The sequence below is a fragment of the Thamnophis sirtalis genome, unplaced genomic scaffold (genome assembly GCF_051295495.1).
Source record: "Thamnophis sirtalis isolate CommonGarterSnake01/CBP01778 unplaced genomic scaffold, rThaSir2_p1.2 scaffold_11, whole genome shotgun sequence".
In the NCBI taxonomy this organism is placed as follows: Eukaryota; Metazoa; Chordata; class Lepidosauria; order Squamata; family Natricidae; genus Thamnophis; species Thamnophis sirtalis.
Window position 1 is genome coordinate 11,043,134 of NW_028261391.1, and position 19,442 is coordinate 11,062,575.

General features: G+C 45.9%; 1 protein-coding gene across 2 annotated transcripts in view; it reads right to left on the reverse strand.

Annotated features, from left to right (window-relative positions):
• MFN1 (mitofusin 1) overlaps positions 1-19,442 on the reverse strand; it is a 35,666-nt gene continuing 16,224 nt past the window's right edge. For both annotated transcript variants that reach the window (XM_087725209.1, XM_087725210.1), the window contains 12 exons: positions 18,029-18,136; positions 15,250-15,403; positions 14,625-14,692; positions 9,966-10,087; positions 8,688-8,814; positions 7,845-7,949; positions 7,482-7,584; positions 6,357-6,586; positions 3,753-3,905; positions 2,339-2,535; positions 2,096-2,230; positions 1-351 (listed from right to left, as the gene is read on the reverse strand). In XM_087725209.1, the coding sequence (XP_087581335.1) occupies positions 273-351; positions 2,096-2,230; positions 2,339-2,535; positions 3,753-3,905; positions 6,357-6,586; positions 7,482-7,584; positions 7,845-7,949; positions 8,688-8,814; positions 9,966-10,087; positions 14,625-14,692; positions 15,250-15,403; positions 18,029-18,136 (1,581 nt within the window). In that variant the 3' untranslated portion in view covers positions 1-272. The remainder of the gene's footprint in view (positions 352-2,095; positions 2,231-2,338; positions 2,536-3,752; positions 3,906-6,356; positions 6,587-7,481; positions 7,585-7,844; positions 7,950-8,687; positions 8,815-9,965; positions 10,088-14,624; positions 14,693-15,249; positions 15,404-18,028; positions 18,137-19,442) is intronic.

Here is a 19,442-nt window from a genome sequence, read left to right on the forward strand (position 1 = left end):
TACGGGTCTCTATTTATTTTATATACTTTACTTTTTTACATTTCCAAATAAATTTTGATATACTACAGAAGATACAAATTAGTTCATCTTATGAAAAGTTGAAAAATGATTCAATCAGTAGTAAATACTGCTCCCATCCCGAGTTCTTGGGCACAATTCATAGCCTAAGTATCAGAACGGCCGGGTGGCAACAGAGAAACTGAGTCCTCAAAGCAGCAGGAAAAAAAAAAAACCATGTGATAAATCCCTGTGAGGGAAACAGTGCTAATCTTTCAAATTCCACTCTTCTTTTTCTGGAGAAAATCCTTTGAAAAACAGTCAAATTCATCTTCAAGACAAACGGCTTTCTTCCTACGAGACAAAAGGAGGAAAATAATTAGTCCTCCAGGGACCTCAAACATTAACAATACCCAAGTCAGTTGGGTAAATCAGTTGGGTAATTTATCAGTTTTGAGGAAAACTGGTAAATTAGTGTTTGAAATAAAAAAGTAATTAAAATTAAAAGTACCTCTCTAAATGAATCTAAATTAGACACAGATACCCGTTCATTCGCATAACTAAGAAGTGCAGTGGCTCAAAGGCTTAATGGAGATGGGAGGGTGAACTCCTGTCATTCGCCTCAGCTTCTGCTCACTTGTAGTTCGAAAGCATGTTCTGTGCGAGTAGATAGATAGGTACCACTTCAGCAGGGAGATAAGTTGATGCTCTGTGCAGGCAATCAAGGGCTCTGAACCTTCCCAGTTGCCGTGCCTGCTTGTGAGGCCTTGATTGATTGCTGCAGGTGGAGCCACTTGTCTTTCTCTCTGGAGCAAAGGCAGCTCGTCCTCCTGTGGTACACCATGGGAAGCGTGCAAGTGTGTCCTATAACAGGGCTGGGTACCTTTGCAAGCCAAACTCCTACTCTGCAATAGCACTGATCTCCTGATTACTGTAACAATTCCATATGCTAATAATAATAAAACAGTAGAAAATTTCTCTCTCTCTCTCCTCTCTCTCCCTCCCCCCCCCTCTCTGGCACTGTTGTAGATAGAGATAGATATATGGATGGATGGATAATTAGATAGATAGATAGATAGATAGATAGATAGATAGATAGATAGATAGATAGATAGATAGATAGATAGATAGATAGATAGATAGATATAGATAGATAGATAGATAGATAGATGATGGATGGATGGATAATTAGATAGATAGATAGATAGATAGATAGATAGATAGATAGATAGATACCGTATTTTTCAGAGTATAAGAAGCACCATGATTTTGAAGAGGTAAATGAAAAAAAAAAGTTTTTGCACTCTGCAGGCCTCCCAAACCCTCTGCACACCTTGTTTTTTGCAAAATAAAGGGGGGTGGGACATGCAGAGCTTTGGAGGCTTGTAGAGTACTTCTGGGGGCTGGTCCAAAAATGAGCTCAAATGGCTGTTTTTTGCTGGTTTTTGCCTTCCCAGCACCCAAGGAGCACTTTGCAAGCCTCCCAAACCCTCTGAACATCTATTTTTGCGAAGGGGGGGGGGCAGGGTTTTGGTAGACCAAAAATTTTGTATTCAGTGTATAAGACACACCCAGATTTTCACCCTGTTTTTTTGGGGGGGGGGAAAGGTGCATCTTATACTCCGAAAAATATGATAGATTAGATAGATGATAGATGATAGATAGATAGATAGATAGATAGATAGATAGATAGATAGATAGATAGATAGATGGATAGATAGATGGATAGATATAGATAGATAGATAGATAGATAGATAGATGGATAGATATAGATAGATAGATGATAGATAGATAGATAGATAGATAGATAGATAGATAGATAGATAGATAGATAGAGATGATGGATGGATGGATGGATAGAGATAGATAGATAGATAGATAGATAGATAGATAGATAGATAGATAGATAGATAGAGATGATGGATGGATGGATGGATGGATAGAGATAGATAGATAGATAGATAGATAGATAGATAGATAGATAGATAGATAGATAGATAGATAGATGATGGATGGATGGATGGATGGATGGATAGTCTGCTATTCAAATATTCCTGATCTTTCATCCGAGGCACTGACACTCCTGGGCTTACTCACCGTAGATGCTTTGAGGTGTTCTGGATTTTTTCTAGCTGAGTAATTTTTTGAGACAATCGTTCAATCTCCTTCTCCAGTTTGGTTTCTGTGATATCAACCTGCTGGCAGAGGCGAGCAAACGTGGTGGCCATCTCCCTAGGAGAGAAAACGGCAGCGCCCAATCCCATCAGCAGCCCAGAGGTAATACCATACGGCTACCAGGGGGGAGTTGGGTAATGCAATTACAAAAGAGGTCAGACATACTGTTGCACCTGATGGCTACAGTTGGCACTGGTGAAGTTGATGATCTGTTGCAGCTTTTCTGTAGCATAGTTGACAAACTGTTGCTTGAAAGCCCGCTCCTTGGCTTTGGCTGTCCAAGTAAGCCTCTCATAGAGATACAACATCCCGTACATGCTCAGGGAAAGAGAGATGACCTTCCAGCCCACAGTTCTCCAAACCTGGAAGAGAACCACTTGATCAAAAACCATTCCAATTGGAAAATGTGGACCTTCACTTGCATAGGGATCATTCTTTATACTATTTATGTTGTTTGCATTTTTTGTCATTGCACCAGTGAGGCTAAAACCAATTTCACTGTATAGATGAAATACAATGACAATAAAGACTAGTCTAGACTAGACTATTACCGTTTCTCCAAAAATAAGACTTCCCTGGATAATAAGCCCAATCGGGCTTTTGAGCCCATGTGTCAGCCTCTGCTTTGCTATCGCTTCGGCTGCCATGAAACAGGGAGGGAGGGCATGGTATTTGGGAGGGGTTACTCATTGTGCTGGAGGAAGGTTCTGGAGCTCAGCTGCCTGTCGGACTACGCATGCGTAGGAGATTCCCGCCAGGACTAACGGCACCAACATTCCATCTTTGTGATGCCTTTTGAAGTTATCTCACACCTGACACTTGGAAGACTTATGATTGGACTGGACCTGTGATGCCAAGGGGTGGGGAATGGGCTATTCTATATATCAATTGCTTTCGTGCCTAAATAATCAGACTTCGCTTCGCCATGCCTTTAATCATTCTTAATTAGTAAAAGTACACTTGATTTCCACACATGGAGTCTTGTGGTCTTTCTTTCCTAATTAATTAATGGAGAGGTGCTGACACCATGTGCTAAAATAAGCTCTCCCCTGAAAATAAGCCCTCCTCAAAAATATTGCAACACAGCAAGTGATCACGTTCGCCGCCTCCTGCACCTCAAAAATAATAAGACCTATAATAAGAAAATAATAAGAAAATAAGTATTTTGGTGAGATACAGGTGTTACGTTTGTCTGATAAGCAGCTTTATTCCTCTCTAGCATTCATCTCCCTTGTTCTGTGATGCATTTCCTGCCACTCTAGGACTTATCTGCTCCTGTGAGGCACTTCCTGTTCCTGTTATTATAGGGGCTTTTGTGTGTGTGTGTGTGTGTGTGTGTACAGCATGTAATGTGATTCTGCTATATAGCAAAATAGTTTTGTGCCACTACAGCTAAGAGTTCATCTTGCTAGTCATCTAGTAAAAGCTATATGAAATACGTTTTGGGACAGGCTTCGACCTGGAAAGATGAGTAGATCTTGATCCAGATCAGGAGAGTTGGGTTGTTTGAGCAGAAGGGGCTGGTATAAGACAGAACACCCCCCCCCCCACTAAGGCAGAGATGGGTCATGGCACTCACCAGACCACCAACGATGATAACAGTCATGGAAGTCCGAGATGTCAATGATGCCAGATTGGTGACCAAGGAAATCATGAGCTCATCCTGTGGAGCACTCTCCGCGCTTAGACTGGGGACACTGGTGCAAGGAGTGGAGGCAAGAGATCTAGGGATCTAGGGAAGAAGAATGCAAACTCCTGTTGCTTGTGGTCAACTCATGCCTTGATCACCACCTCTCTGGATTGCTGCATTGCGCTCTACGTGATGGGACTCCCCCTGAAGGCCACCCAGAAACTTCACCCGGTCTAGAATCTAGCAGTGCGCACAGTAAAGGCACCCTCTAGGTTTATTTATTTATTTTAACTTTATTTGTATGCCGCCCTTTTCCCTGGGGGGACTCAGGGCGGCTCACAATTCAAGGGGAGGGGAAGTACAAAACAAGTTATACACATAAAGACAATACATCGTTAAAAAGCACAACAGTCATACTATTCGGGTGGGGTTGAAGTCTTTAGCCCCAGGCCTGTCGGGACAGCCAGGTTTTAAGGGCTACGCGGAAGGTCTGAAGGGTGGTGAGGGTACGAATCTCCACGGGGAGTTCGTTCCAGAGGGTCGGAGCAGCCACCGAGAAGGCTCTCCTCCGGGTAGTTGCCAGTCGACATTGACCGGCTGATGGAATTCGGAGGAGGCCTAATCTATGGGATCTGATTGGCCTAGTGGAGGTAATTGGCAGTAGGCGGTCTCTCAAGTACCCAGATCCAATACCATGAAGGGCTTTGTAGGTGACAACTAGCACCTTGAAGCACACCCGGAGATCAACAGGCAGCCAGTGCAGCTTGCGGAGGATAGGTGTTACGTGGGTGAAACGAGGTGCACCCACGATCGCTCGCGCGGCTGCGTTCTGGTTGGCCCCATCGCAGGAGTGGTACTGGTTTCCAGTTTCTTGCTGGGTGTTGGTCGTGACTTTTCAAGACCTAAATGGCTACCTGCAAGGTCGCCTTCCCCCAAGGACATCTACCCACTTTACCAAGTCAGATAGGGCGGGCACGTTTCTACATTCCTTTCCCCTAAATATTGTCATCTGATGGGAGCTGGGAGGCGTGCCTTTTCTGTGGCAGCCTCTGCCCCATGGAACCCTCTCTATCCCATGATGTTCAACAGGCCTTGAACCTTTTAGCCTTCCACAAGGCTTTAAGGACCAGCGTTTTCCCCAAGCTTTGGGAGAATAACTACACATTAGAAGAGATGGGCGCCCGGTTTTGCTGCTTTCAATGTTTTAATAAATTGAGTTCGCTTTAAAATAGCAACAGCAATAGCGCTTAAGACTTATATACCGCTTCATAGTGCTTTACAGCCCTCTCCAAACAGTTTACAGAGGCAGCATATTTGCCCCCAACAATCTGGGTCCTCATCTTACCCACCTCGGAAGGATGGAAGGCTGAATCAACCTTGAACCTGGTGAGATTCGAACTGCCAAATTGCAGGCAGCCAGCAAGCTGCTTTTATATCTCTTCTAATTTTTGACTGGGAGTTGCCCAGCGTTGATTAAAAGATGGGTAGCTATAGAAATGTTTTACATAATAATAAACTTTGCAGAAAGTCTGCTCAGGGAGAGTGCTGGGTTATTCGTAAGAGCTCTCCATTCGTGCCTTCATGAGCCAATCAAATGCTACCAAGGGTACGTCTGAAGAAGATATCCGGTGCATCAAATTTGGGAAAGAGTCTAGTTCTCTGCTATTTCATCAGGGGCATCCTTCTGAACAGTGAGTGGTGGGGTGGCCTAGAGTTGGAGTTCAATCCTAGGTAAAGGCAGATATTTCTCTCTCTTGGCACACTGAGAATATATCTGCTGAAAAAAAACTCTGCATTGGCAACAGGTAGAGCATCCGGCCATTAAAACACACCGCTAGCTCCATTTGGTTGCCCAGACTCCACCCCGCAAGGGATTATGGGGTCGCTAAAAGGAGATGACGATGATGATCCTTCCGAACAGTCAAGCACAACCAGTGGCACTCGTGACCCGTCAAAACCGCGGAGGACAAAATCGCGATCGACGAAAGCGCGCATGTGACGTCATCACAGCGTGACAAAAAAAATTAAAAATTTAAATAAAATTAAAATTAAAGCAAGCCGATTCACATAAAGGTAAGGGTTAGGTTTAGGGTTAGGGTTAGGTTAAGGGTTAGGGTTAGAGCGTTGGCGTTACGTTTAGCGTTAGGTTAAGGGTTAGCGTTAGGTTTAGCGTTACGTTAACGGTTAGGTTTAGGGTTAGATTTAGGGTTAGGTTAAGGGTTAGGTTTAGGGTTAGGTTTGGGGGGGCTAGGGTAAGGTTTTCGCTTTATTTTTACATTTTTCGATCACAGCGCGATGTTTTCGTCGCGCTGTGATGACGTCAAATGCGCGCTTTCGTCGAGCGCGATTTTGTACTCCGCGGTTTTGTGGTGGAACCGTGGCACTCAGGTACCACAAGGTTCCCTTACCACTGTTTCTGGCAGCTGCTCAAAATCATGACCCGTGACTGGTCTCAGGAACAATCTCCGCTATTCAAACCCATTTGAATAGAATAGCATGCATGAAGACCCCCATCTACGCAAGCACTAGAATGAAATCACCTGAAGCACTCACCGAAAGAGCCGGTTCGGCCATGGTGAGCAGGACCCGATGGGCGTGTTGAGATCCTAGGAAGCGACTAAGAAGGGACGCCCAGCCCAGGGAGAAACGAAAGGTGATATCCTCTTGAAAATCTGAGCAAAGGGTGTTGCAGTTCAAATCGTAGCTCAGGTCGAATTGCCGGCATGGAATCAGCAAATGGAGCTTGTTCTGGACCTCCAAAGGCAAGAGGGACTGCAGATTTTCTAGAGCGGAAGAAAAACAAAAGCCTCGAGTGAAAAAAAAAGCATATTAAACGGGGTTTTTTTCTTGCTTCTCCAAGAAACCCAGACCCAAAGCTATAAGGATGGCATTATTTAGAACAGTGGTCTCCAACCTTGGCAACTTTAAGACCTGTGGACTTCAACTCCCAGAGTTCCTCAGCCAACAAAGCTGAGGATTAGTTTCCACCCATTGCTTCTTGTTCTACCCTCAGGTGCCTTGGAAAATAGTTTGACTCCCTCTTCTTTGTGGCAACCCCTGGGATATTGGAAGACTGCTATCATATCTCCCCTAGTCCTTCTTTTTATTAAACTAGACATACCCAGTTCCTGCAACCGTTCTTCATGTGTTTTAGTCTCCAGTCCCCTAATCATCTTTGTTGCTCTTCTCTGCACTCTCTCCAGAGTTTCCACATCCTTTTTTACATCGTGGTGACCAAAAGTGAATGCTGCATTCCAGGTGTGGCCTCACCAAGACATTATAAAGTGGTATTAACACTTCACACGTGATCTTGATTCTATCCCTTGTTTTATGTAGCCTAGAACTGTGTTGGCTTTTATGATAGCTGCCAAATAGTATACAGTAGATATTGTAGAATAGTAATACAGTAGATATTTTGACAGTGTTGTGGGAATTAGTTGTTTAGTGATGGCATTCAGGAAAAAACTGTCCTTGTGTCTGGTTGTTTCTGGTGTGCAGTGTCCTATAGCGTCGTTTTCAGAAATGACACTATAGGGTTTTTAAAAAAAATTTTTGGTGTTTTAAGTAACTGAGGGCAAGAGTTGACTCTTGAAATGAATTCCATATATAAGCACACACATATGCAGGGTGAGGGAAGGGGAGAAGTCAAAAGGTCAGTATTTATTCATTCTTCTTTACCAATTATTTCTTGCTGGGATTGATGCATAGAGCTGTTGACTTCGCTGGAGCAACGGACTGCCAGGTTCCTTCCCAATCCTTCCTCTAGGTGCTTGCTGAGTTCCTGGCAAAAGGAAAACCATGAGCTTTACCATGAAGCCAGATTTATTCCCCCTTTTGCTAAAACATCACAAGGCAAGTATGCAACTTTGACCAGTTCTGAACTCTACGTATTAACATCACAGGAATTGGTACATATGATGCTCAAGTAGTTGATATGCAAGTCAGTCACACACACACACACTCACACACACACACACACCAAAACCAATCCACAGAAATCAACACTAGCCAAGGAATGGAAAGCCAATGGAGAGAACTTACACTTTTATAAAGTTTCAAAACTTGTGGAGATGGATGGAAATCAGAGCTAAACTCATCTACCAAAACTGAAAGCCGACAGATTTCATCAGTCATGGCAGAAGACACCTAGAAAACATGACACATGACTGAGTAAGGAGTCAGGAGAAACGAGTGACATCTTTCCACTACAACCTGATAACCTCTTTAGAGCCCTGCAGGGTAGGCTAATAATTGCTTCCAAAATAAAAGGGAGGGAAGATTTGATGTAAGATAAGCAGCCTACCTCCAATTACTCGAGAGATTTCCACCGCTTAGCCTACAAGAATTTTGTAGTGGTGGAGCAGGTACCAACACTGCTAAAAGCTCAGTGAGGACATGTGCCAACTCACATATTCGGGCCGTGGGGTCAAAGCTGGCTTCACTTGGGTACATGCCAACTAATGGATTTACAGAGGCTCATGATTTAATTAGGGCATTTGTCGGAACCCTGACAAATGAACTAGGTATGGCTTCATACACCCATGGTTACTGCTCCGGGAGGGTCAGAGGTGGTATTCAGCAGGTTCTGACCAGTTCTGGAGAACCGGTAGCAGAAATTTTGAGTTCAGAGAACCGGTAAATACCACCTCTGACAGGCCACGCCAAATCTATTCCCTGCCTCCCGAGTCCCAGCTGATCGGGAGGAAATGGGGGTTTGCAGTAACTTTCCCCTGTCATGCCCACCAAGCCACGTCATGCCCACCAAGCCATACCCACAGAACTGGTAGTAAAAATATTTGAATCCTGCCATTGGGGTGGTTATGTGGAAAACCCATGTGCTGAGAACGGAGTTAGGGATTCGGGACAGATCTCTTGGCTACTTACCTTGTTGGCAACTTCTTCCGTAACATCTTTAATTTTCTTCTTAACCTCATCTGTTAAAAGGTTGAGCTGGTTTCGTACAAATTCCAACCTGTCCTTCTGGTCTTCTCGCTCTTCCATCGAATGCACTCTAAGGCAGGGGGAAAAGCAGCCAACAGCCTCTGGTGGACATGAACTCAGACTAACAGAGGGACTTACCAACCCTACTAGGTAGATTCCAGGCAAAATTAAGAGCAGGGAGAACCAATTCAATTTGCAGCTCAAACCCATTTTAAGACTGTTTTTCTCCTCTGGTCTTAATCCTGGTCCTTTGAGCAATGTGCTTAACGTTGATATTAAAGGGTCACATATACCTTTTGATTATCATGGAACCCAGATAATTCTGTAGATCACTCCCTGCCTGAAGCCAGGCATTCATTACTTAATTATTTCGGAGTATAAGATGCAGCTTTTTCCCTCAAAAAAGAGGGTGAAAATCTGGATGTGTCATACACTGAATAAAGCATTTTTGGTCTCCTGAAACCCCCCCTCTCCCTTCGCAAAAATGGCCATGAGATTCGAGATTCGAACTGCCAAATTGCAGGCAGCCAGCAGTCAGCAGAAGTAGCTTGCAGTACTTCACTCTAACCACATGCGCCACCATGGCTCTTGAATGAATGAATATTAATAATAAACGTGAGTTGAAGACCGTTCCGTGTTTCCATGGGACTCTAGGAACTCAGGAACGGGCCAATTACCTCCACCAGACCGATTAGATCCCACAGATTAGGCCTCCTCCGAATTCCATCCGCCGGCCAGTGTCGACTGGCGACTACCCGGAGGAGGGCCTTCTCTGTGGCTGCTCCGACCCTCTGGAACGAACTCCCTGTGGAGATTCGAACCCTCACCACCCTCCAGGCCTTCCGCATAGCCCTTAAAACCTGGCTGTTCCGACAGGCCTGGGGCTAAAGAATCGTTGCCCCTATCTCAAATGGTATGATTGTTGCGCTTTTAAATTATGTTTTGTTTTGTGTTGTTGTCAAATTGTCTGTATCCCCCTTCCCTTGTTTGAGTTGTGAGCCGCCCTGAGTCCCCTTGGGGAAAAGGGCGGCATACAAATGAAACAAACAAACAAACAAACAAACAAACAAACAAACACTCCAGTGTCACGGGCAAAGTCTCCAAACCTGCTTTCCTCCTCTGCTCTACTCCCCTCCTACTAATGGGTGAGAAAAGGTCAGCGCAACCTGGTGGTTTTGTTCGGTTTTGGGCAACAAGGCAAATGCAACAGGAGAGACCTACCTTTGATGGGCTGCCTCCACATTTACGTTGTCCATAATGTTTTTCACAGTCTCAAGGATCTGTTTAGCTCTGATAGTGTGCTGCTCAAACTTGGTTTTCACAGCTGACTGCGAGATACACTCCTGCGAGGGGCCCAAGCCACAACACACATTACTGCAATTCCGTCATCAAAAACACTGGGGAATTTCGAGCTTTTCAGAGAACGCTCTGATGCGATCAGAGGTATACATGGGTATAAAATAAAGCAAAGGGGGTGGGGAGAAAAACAAAACACACAGAACCACAACAAAAAAAGGACAAGCAGTAACCAAAACCCCAACTCTAGAGCAGTGAAATCCTGCTCTCTTTTACAGTTCAGCTAACAGTAATGTGTAGAAAGTAAAAAGAACGATAAAGGCAACAATTAACCAAAAAAATAAAATAAATCCACTTAACGCCAGCAATTGGGAATCTCAACAGAATTAGCTGCTATGGGTGATTTATATTACGGATTGGATGAACTCCTGAGAAGCTAGTGGGAAAATGAGGAGAATGCATATATTGGAGGTGTCCGAGGGATATGTAAAGCACATAAGTGGGAGGAGCTTCAATTTGCGCCAGAGGGGCTGCCATTTTGAGTTTTTGAAAGTCTGCAGCTAGAAGTAGCAGTAGCACTTAGACTGATGTACCACTTCACAGTGCTTTACAGCCCTCTCTAAGCGGTTTACAGAGTCAGCCTATTTGCCCCCAACAATCTGAGTCCTCATTTTACCCACCTCGGAAGGATGGAAGGCTGAGTCAACCTTGAGCTGGTGAGATTCGAACTGCCAAAGGCTAGGGTAACATCTGAACAGTTACTGGCGGTTCAGTAAAACATTAAACATTTTACAATACGATAGCAGAGTTGGAAGGGACCTTGGAGGTCTTCTAGTCCAACCCCCGGCCTAGACAGGAAATCCTACACCACTTCAGACAAATGGCTATCCAGCATCTTCTTAAAGACTTCCAGTGTTGGAGCATTCACAACTTCTGGAGGCAAGCTGTTCCATTGATTAATTGTTCTAACTATCAGTAAATTTCTCCTTAATTTCAGGTTTCTTCTCTTCTTGATTAATTTCCACCCATTGCTTCTTGTTCTACCTTCAGGTGCCTTGGAGAATAGTTTGACTCCTTCTTCTTTGTGGCAGCCCCTGAGATATTGGAAGACTGCTATCATGTCTCCCCTAGTCCTTCTTTCCATTAAACTAAACATACCCAGTTCCTGCAACTGTTCTTTATGTGTTTTAGCCTCCACTCCCCTAATCATCTTTGTTGCTCTTCTCTGCATTCTTTCTAGAGTCTCCACATCTTTTCTAGATCGTGGCGACCAAAACTGAATGCCATATTCCAAGTGTGGCCTTACCAAGGCATTATAAAGTGGTATTAACAGTTCAAGTGTTTATTCCCATTTACCAAGAGAAAGAGTTTATTTTCTTCTTCACTGCATTCTCCTAGACTCTTGAATGTATCCTAACAGAACCTAAAATTGCAGCGCACACTCTCAACCTTAATAAGGGTTATCGGCCAAAAAAAAAAGAGAGAGTAAGAAGCAAAGGAGATATAAAATAGAAATAATAGACAAGAGCCATTACGCTCGACGAAGTAGATCTAGAAATCAGCAATGAAAAAGCAAGTGATTCACACGAACAAGAGCACATTGTTAGAGCTAGACGAGATTCGCAGGAAAAGTCCAATTCCAGGTCAGCAAACAGGTAGAAGAGGGCAGACTATACAACAAACAAGTCCAGAGTAGGAAGCTATAAGAAACATTAGCCATACCTCAGGGTTGAAAAAAAGAGAGAAGATAATAAAAGCAGACAATCAGTTCACACGATCCCTCTCATTGACAAGAATCAGGACAGAGAGAGGTCTGTATTGGAGCAGGAAAACCTTTCAGCCAACACTTTAAGACAGGGGGGTCTAAACTTGGGAACTTAAAAGACTTGTGGACTTCAACTCCCAGAATTCCCCAGCCAGCCATGCTGGCTGGGGAATTCTGGGAGTTGAAGTCCACAGGTCTTTTAAGTTCCCAAATTTGGACACCCCTGCTTTAAGAGTTCATCTCTAGCCAGGCCCATCTTCAAGAGGTCAGTTGAACGACTTGGCTAGCCGTTCCCTGGATTTTGGGTGGCCTGGCTTAATACAGGTGTTTGGCTTTCTAAACTGACCGCCAATCCTAAAGCAAAACAAAAAAAAGGACAGAACATTTCTCATTATTTCCTTCAAGGCTGTCAGTCACAAGTCCTCCAGGTCTTAAGAGACGATAAATAAGAGCTGTGGTGGGGCAGTGGTTAGAATGCAGTAAGATAAGTAAGTAAGTAAGTAAGTAAGACATGCTAGTCATTCCCAATTTTAGGGGGCGGTGCTCATCTCCGTTTCAAAGCCGAAGAGCCAGCGCTGTCCGAAGACGTCTCCGTGGTCATGTGCCAACATGACTAACCTCCGAAGGCGCACGGAACGCTGTTACCTTTCCACCAAAGGTGGTCCCTATTTTTCTACTTGCATTTTTTACATGCTTTCGAACTGCTAGGTTGGCAGAAGCTGAAACAAGTAATGGGCGCTCACTCTGTTACGCGGCGCTAGGGATTCGAACCGCTAAAACTGCCGACCTTTCTGATCGACAAGCTCAGCATCTTAGCCACTGAGCCACCACGTGCCTATTATACAGTACTGCAGGGCTAACTCACTGCTCACTCTGGGAGTTCAATTCTCACTCGGCTCAAGGTTGACTCAGCCTTCCATCTTTCTGAGGTGGGTAAAATGAGGACCCGGATTGTTGGGGGCAAATATGCTGACTCTTTAAACCGCTTAGAAAGGGCTGTAAAGCACTGTGAAGCGGTATATAAGTCTAAGCGCTATTGCTATTTTTATATAGCAGATGTGATCATTTATAGCAACAGCCCTTAGACACATATACCGCTTCACAGTGCTTTACAACCCTCTCTAAGCGGTTTGCCCCCAACAATCTGGGTCCTCATTTTACCGCGGAAGGATGAAAGGCTGAGTCAACCTTGACCCAGTCAAGATCGAACTCCTGGCAGTGGAATGCAGAGTTAGCCTGCAATACCGCATTCTAAGCACTGCGCCACCAGTTCCCTGCAGGCTGCTTGGCTATTTACAGTTGGTTCGTTTTTCTCCTGAAGACGTCCACAGCCCTTTATCCTTTTTCAAATTTGCCTCCATTCTACCCACCCTGCATTTCTCCACTCTTCTTAGAGATGCTGAGAACTGATTTTCATGCAAAGAGAAGATTCTGGGTTGTGTTTTCTACAAAAGGTGTTAGCAAAGCATTCATAACACTACAGCTTTTTTTGAGAGAACACTCAAGTTCCTTCTTAGTCAAGAATTTTGATCTCTGAAGCTGGGCAAGACCTGAATCAGGGAAACGTGATTGTCGTACATCTCTTCCTCCTCCTCCTCTTTTATTTCTTAAACAGTGTTTGCAAACTACCTCAGTCAATGGTGATGCAGGCTGGGCTGCCACAAAAAAGACACGCCATGATAGGACATGGTGGCATACACCACAAGACCAATGATAGTCAACAATACATATAGTCACATGGCCATCCAGCTTCTCCATCCAGCATTAAGCGTCTAATGGCAGCTAACAAGGATCAGACTAGTTCCTAATTTGTGAGAACCGCAACGCTTCTTCTGTGATGTCTCATATCAACCTTTGCTGCCTTCTAGAACGGGGAAGGAAATGGCGGTCATCCAAGTTTTCTCACATTACAATGAAGACCATGCTTTACCATTGCCTACTAGTCCCACAGACCCCAGAAGCATTTTAAGAATGATTATATGTGTGTGTGTGTGTGTGTGCATGTGTCCCAGCATAACTCTGAAACACTTCGAGCAATTTCCCCCAAACTTGGTACACAGAAGACTTACTCCCTGGAAATAAATACTGTGTGGGTGTTCTGTTAAGCTACAGCCTGCTGTGCCTTAAAATGGCTTCTACTGTACGACCGTAAAATGGCTTCTACTGCACAGCACAGGGGAGTTGCCATGGTAACGGCTTCACAGTACTCCACAGGGGGGCTCCCTCTGGTAGGGGGAAAATTCAACATTAGAAATTATATTTGATCTGGATATTTCCCCCCTATAAATAAATGCCCGGGTAATGCCATGTTATCAGCAGTAGTTCAATATAAATTCACTCTTAGCTGCCAAGTATCGGATACAGGAAGTACATCCGTTGTTGTCATATTCAGAGTAAAACATGGCGGGCAGAGAGAAAGAGGTCAGTTACGTCATGTTTTTATGACTGAATCTAAAAATAGAAAAAAGAAATTGTATTTCCGCAAGAATAAAACTGCAGCCCTGGAGAACACAGAAATATAATAAGCGTAACCTAGAAACATCTACGATAGAAAAACAGTTGGATTCTCTTGACTTTCCGATGAACAAGATAGTCACTGGAAGAGAACAGAACTACACGTTGCACTAATGTGCAAAGCTAGCTGAATGTAAGAGTCATTCATAATTATTTGAATGCAGCTCTCTTCTGTCTCTCTAAGAAAACCCACCAAGCTCAAAATGCCTTTATTTCTGCAGATAATCCTGGAATGGACAGATTTATGGATGACATAGACTATATGTACATAGGTCCAATCTGCTTTAGACACTCTGGAGGTTTACCTCAAATATTTTTTCGAAATGCTGGAACTCCTGGAACCGTGTCTGAAATCCCTCAGCGATTGCGCCACCTACAAGGGAAGACAAAAAAGTGGGTGAAGAGACAATTTCTTGAAGCTGCAGGAGACTTAGGATTGACGGGTGCTTCAGGGGTGGAAAAAAAAATAGCCAACCTTCAAAAGATGTTAAGGACCATCACCGCTAGAAAGCGGACCTAATTTGCAATCTGTCAGGGTTCCAAGAAACACCCCTAACGAAAGAAGACTCTGAGGCTCGAGTTTCCCCAAAGATCCATTTTATTAGAGATGTCATATTGGCACATCTGGGAAAACCCGAATCTGAAAGCTTTCAGGTTTTCCCCACCCAAGTGATTGTTCAAGTCCCTGCCCAGCTCCCACATGTCCATCACATCATCCAATCGGGCGCCATCCAACACTGGAGAAGCCTCCCAGTCACACCACTCCAGGCGCAGGGCAAGGTGTCCTCGACTCTTGGAGAAGGGAATATTATTTTGACTACATTTCCCATGCTCCATATAAACCCCCCTCCCAGTTTCCCACAGTATTAAATGTGGCAGGCCTGAAGGCCCAAGGCAAAATATGGCTTCCAGGTCTGACAGAATACACACCTCCTTCAGGCATGCCCTGAGCTTTTTGTTTCCTTGCACTGAGAACTTCCTTGGCTGAAACAAAGAAAATTCGGTTTTGGGCTTCAGAACGGTCCACAACCCTGAGCTCATCCACCAAGAAAGTCAGGCAACGCTCCATGTGCTGTTTGCGTACCTGCAGAATGACAATGATAGTGCACGGGATCATCAGTCAGTCTCCCATCCATTTACAAGACACAAAAAGCAACTTCTAATTTCTCTGTACTGCCTCTGTACTTTGGGAAGAAAATCTCTGAATTCATAAGATTTCCTTGACTGTCACCTTAAATCAGGGGTGTCAAACTCAAGGCCCACGAACTGGATCACAATGCCTCTGCAGGCTTCCCTAGCTCCGTTTTTGCTGGCAGAGGGTTGCAGGAAGCCGTCACAGCCAAAAACGGAGCTTGGGAGGATGTGCACAGCCCTCCTGAGTTCCGTTTTTGCTGGCAGAGGGTTGCAGGAGGCCGTCACAGCCAAAAACGGAGCTTGGGAGGATGTGCACAGTCCTCCTGAGCTCCGTTTTCCCTGACAGAGGGTTGCAGGAGGCCGTCACAGCCGAAAACGGAGCTTGGGAGGATGTGCACAGTCCTCCTGAGCTCCGTTTTCACTGGCAGAGGGTTGCAGGAGGCCGTCACAGCCGAAAACGGAGCTTGGGAGGATGTGCACAGTCCTCCTGAGCTCCGTTTTCCCTGACAGAGGGTTGCAGGAGGCCGTCACAGCCGAAAACGGAGCTTGGGAGGATGTGCACAGTCCTCCTGAGCTCCGTTTTCCCTGGCAGAGGGTTGCAGGAGGCCGTCACAGCCAAAAACGGAGCTTGGGAGGATGTGCACAGTCCTCCTGAGCTCCGTTTTCACTGGCAGAGGGTTGCAGGAGGCCGTCACAGCCGAAAACGGAGCTTGGGAGGATGTGCACAGCCCTCCTGAGCTCCGTTTTCCCTGACAGAGGGTTGCAGGAGGCCGTCACAGCCGAAAACGGAGCTTGGGAGGATGTGCACAGCCCTCCTGAGCTCCGTTTTCCCTGACAGAGGGTTGCAGGAGGCCGTCACAGCCAAAAACGGAGCTTGGGAGGATGTGCACAGCCCTCCTGAGCTCCGTTTTCACTGGCAGAGGGTTGCAGGAGGCCGTCACAGCCGAAAACGGAGCTTGGGAGGATGTGCACAGCCCTCCTGAGCTCCGTTTTCCCTGACAGAGGGTTGCAGGAGGCCGTCACAGCCAAAAACGGAGCTTGGGAGGATGTGCACAACCCTCCTGAGCTCCGTTTTCGCTGGCAGAGGGTTGCAGGAGGCCGTCACAGCCGAAAACGGAGCTTGGGAGGATGTGCACAACCCTCCTGAGCTCCGTTTTCGCTGGCAGAGGGTTGCAGGAAGCCTTCACAGCCAAAAACGGAGCTTGGGAGGATGTGCACAGCCCTCCTGAGCTCCATTTTCCCTGACAGAGGGTTGCAGGAGGCCGTCACAGCCAAAAACGGAGCTTGGGAGGATGTGCACAACCCTCCTGAGCTCCGTTTTCGCTGGCAGAGGGTTGCAGGAGGCCGTCACAGCCGAAAACGGAGCTTGGGAGGATGTGCACAACCCTCCTGAGCTCCGTTTTCGCTGGCAGAGGGTTGCAGGAAGCCTTCACAGCCAAAAACGGAGCTTGGGAGGATGTACACAGCTCTCCTGAGCTCCGTTTTCCCTGACAGAGGGTTGCAGGAAGCCTTCACAGCCAAAAACGGAGCTTGGGAGGATGTACACAGCTCTCCTGAGCTCCGTTTTCCCTGACAGAGGGTTGCAGGAAGCCTTCACAGCCAAAAACGGAGCTTGGGAGGATGTGCACAGCCCTCCTGAGCTCCGTTTTCCCTGACAGAGGGTTGCAGGAGGCCGTCACAGCCGAAAACGGAGCTTGGGAGGATGTGCACAACCCTCCTGAGCTCCGTTTTCGCTGGCAGAGGGTTGCAGGAGGCCGTCACAGCCGAAAACGGAGCTTGGGAGGATGTGCACAACCCTCCTGAGCTCCGTTTTCGCTGGCAGAGGGTTGCAGGAAGCCTTCACAGCCAAAAACGGAGCTTGGGAGGATGTACACAGCTCTCCTGAGCTCCGTTTTCCCTGACAGAGGGTTGCAGGAAGCCTTCACAGCCAAAAACGGAGCTTGGGAGGATGTACACAGCTCTCCTGAGCTCCGTTTTCCCTGACAGAGGGTTGCAGGAAGCCTTCACAGCCAAAAACGGAGCTTGGGAGGATGTGCACAGCCCTCCTGAGCTCCGTTTTCCCTGACAGAGGGTTGCAGGAGGCCGTCACAGCCGAAAACGGAGCTTGGGAGGATGTGCACAACCCTCCTGAGCTCCGTTTTCGCTGGCAGAGGGTTGCAGGAGGCCGTCACAGCCGAAAACGGAGCTTGGGAGGATGTGCACAACCCTCCTGAGCTCCGTTTTCGCTGGCAGAGGGTTGCAGGAAGCCTTCACAGCCAAAAACGGAGCTTGGGAGGATGTACACAGCTCTCCTGAGCTCCGTTTTCCCTGACAGAGGGTTGCAGGAAGCCGTCACAGCCGAAAACGGAGCTTGGGAGCCTATTTTCACTGGCAGAGCCTTCAGGCCACCACAGGCACCCCGGACACAAGTGACGTTGAACTGTCCTCACCCCCCGCGGTCAAATACAACCCTGATGTGCGGCCCTCAGTGAAATTGAGTGTGACACCCCTGCCTTAAATGAATGTAAGGACTTAAGTGCCACTCTAAGCACCCATCAACTCCTTTCCCCAAGAAAATGACGAATCCGTAACTCACGTCCTCCATGTATTCAGGTTCTGATGCAGAAGCATCCCAGCGATTGTTCAGGATGAAGATGTTTGGTTTAGAAAGTTTTTCGTTCACTTTGTGGAAAAAATGTTTCTCCTAAAATAGAGACACAGATATGGATCTCGATATAAACTTGTCTTAATCCCTTAATTCAGGGTAGAGTCGATATAAACAAACACAGATCTATTGAACGAGCTTTTGGGGAACAGCTAGTTACTCATCAATTTGGCAAAGAATACGGCTTCATTACTTTCCTTATTCTGCAGAACTGCTTCTAGAGGCCCAAGAAGAATTGTTTACAATCGTTTTTAAGGATGGATGACTGAAATAGTATTTTATCGCCCCTTTTTATTTTATTTTACTTCCCGTCTTTCAGATTAGACAAGCCCCAGACAAGCCACCGAGGAGTTTCTGAACTTCACTGCAGAAAATAAAGATTTCTGAGTTTGTAATTGACTCGCAGATCCAAAGAGTCATAATTCTGTCTGGGATCCAATTGCAAAGAAGATACGAACAAGATCTCCTAACTTCACTCAAATTGATCGTTCAGCAGCAGGTAGCTAATCGAAATTACAGTCATGTTGACATTCGATTTACTTTCTGTCCCAATAAATTTCCAAAACATCTGACGTTTTACTTTGCAAAGATGATACTTTCCAGCTGTGCTGCTTTTCCACTGTGTAAAATCTTACAAAGGAACTTAAAATTGGAAATAATCAGAAATGAAAAGAAACAACTATAAAAGATAAAACAGAGAGCAAAAACAGGAGTCCCTGAAAAGCTCCCATCTAATTTAGTTATACCCTATAATTGTATCCTATAATTTATACCCTCCTATCTGAGCCATGGTGGTGCAGTGATTAGAGTGCAGCACTGCCAGCTACTTCTGCTGACTGCTGGCTGCCTGCAGTTTGGCAGATCGAATCTCATCAGGCTCAAGGTTGACTCAGCCTTCCATCTTTCCGAGGTCAGTAAAATGAGGACCCAGATTGTTGGGGACAAATATGCTGACTCTGTAAACCGCTTGGAGAGGGCTGAAAAAGTACTGTGAATAGGCAATGGCAATCCCTGCAGCCTGAAACAGCTGATAGTCGGGAGGAGGAATTAACAGACTATCAGCTGCTTGTGCTAATCAGGCTGTGCTGAAGCTGAAACTGAAGCAGGCTGTTTGCTGCTAGGAGGCAAATTGCTGGGAGGCATTTTTTTTGCTGGGAGCCGAGGTGGCACAGTGGTTAAATGCAGCACTGCAGGCTACTTCAGCTGACTGCAGTTCTGCAGTTCGGCTGTTCAAATCTCACCGGCTCAGGGTTGACTCAGCCTTCCATCCTTCCGAGGTGGGTAAAATGAGGACCCGGATTGTTGTTGGGGGCAATATGCTGACTCTGTAAACCGCTTGAGAGAG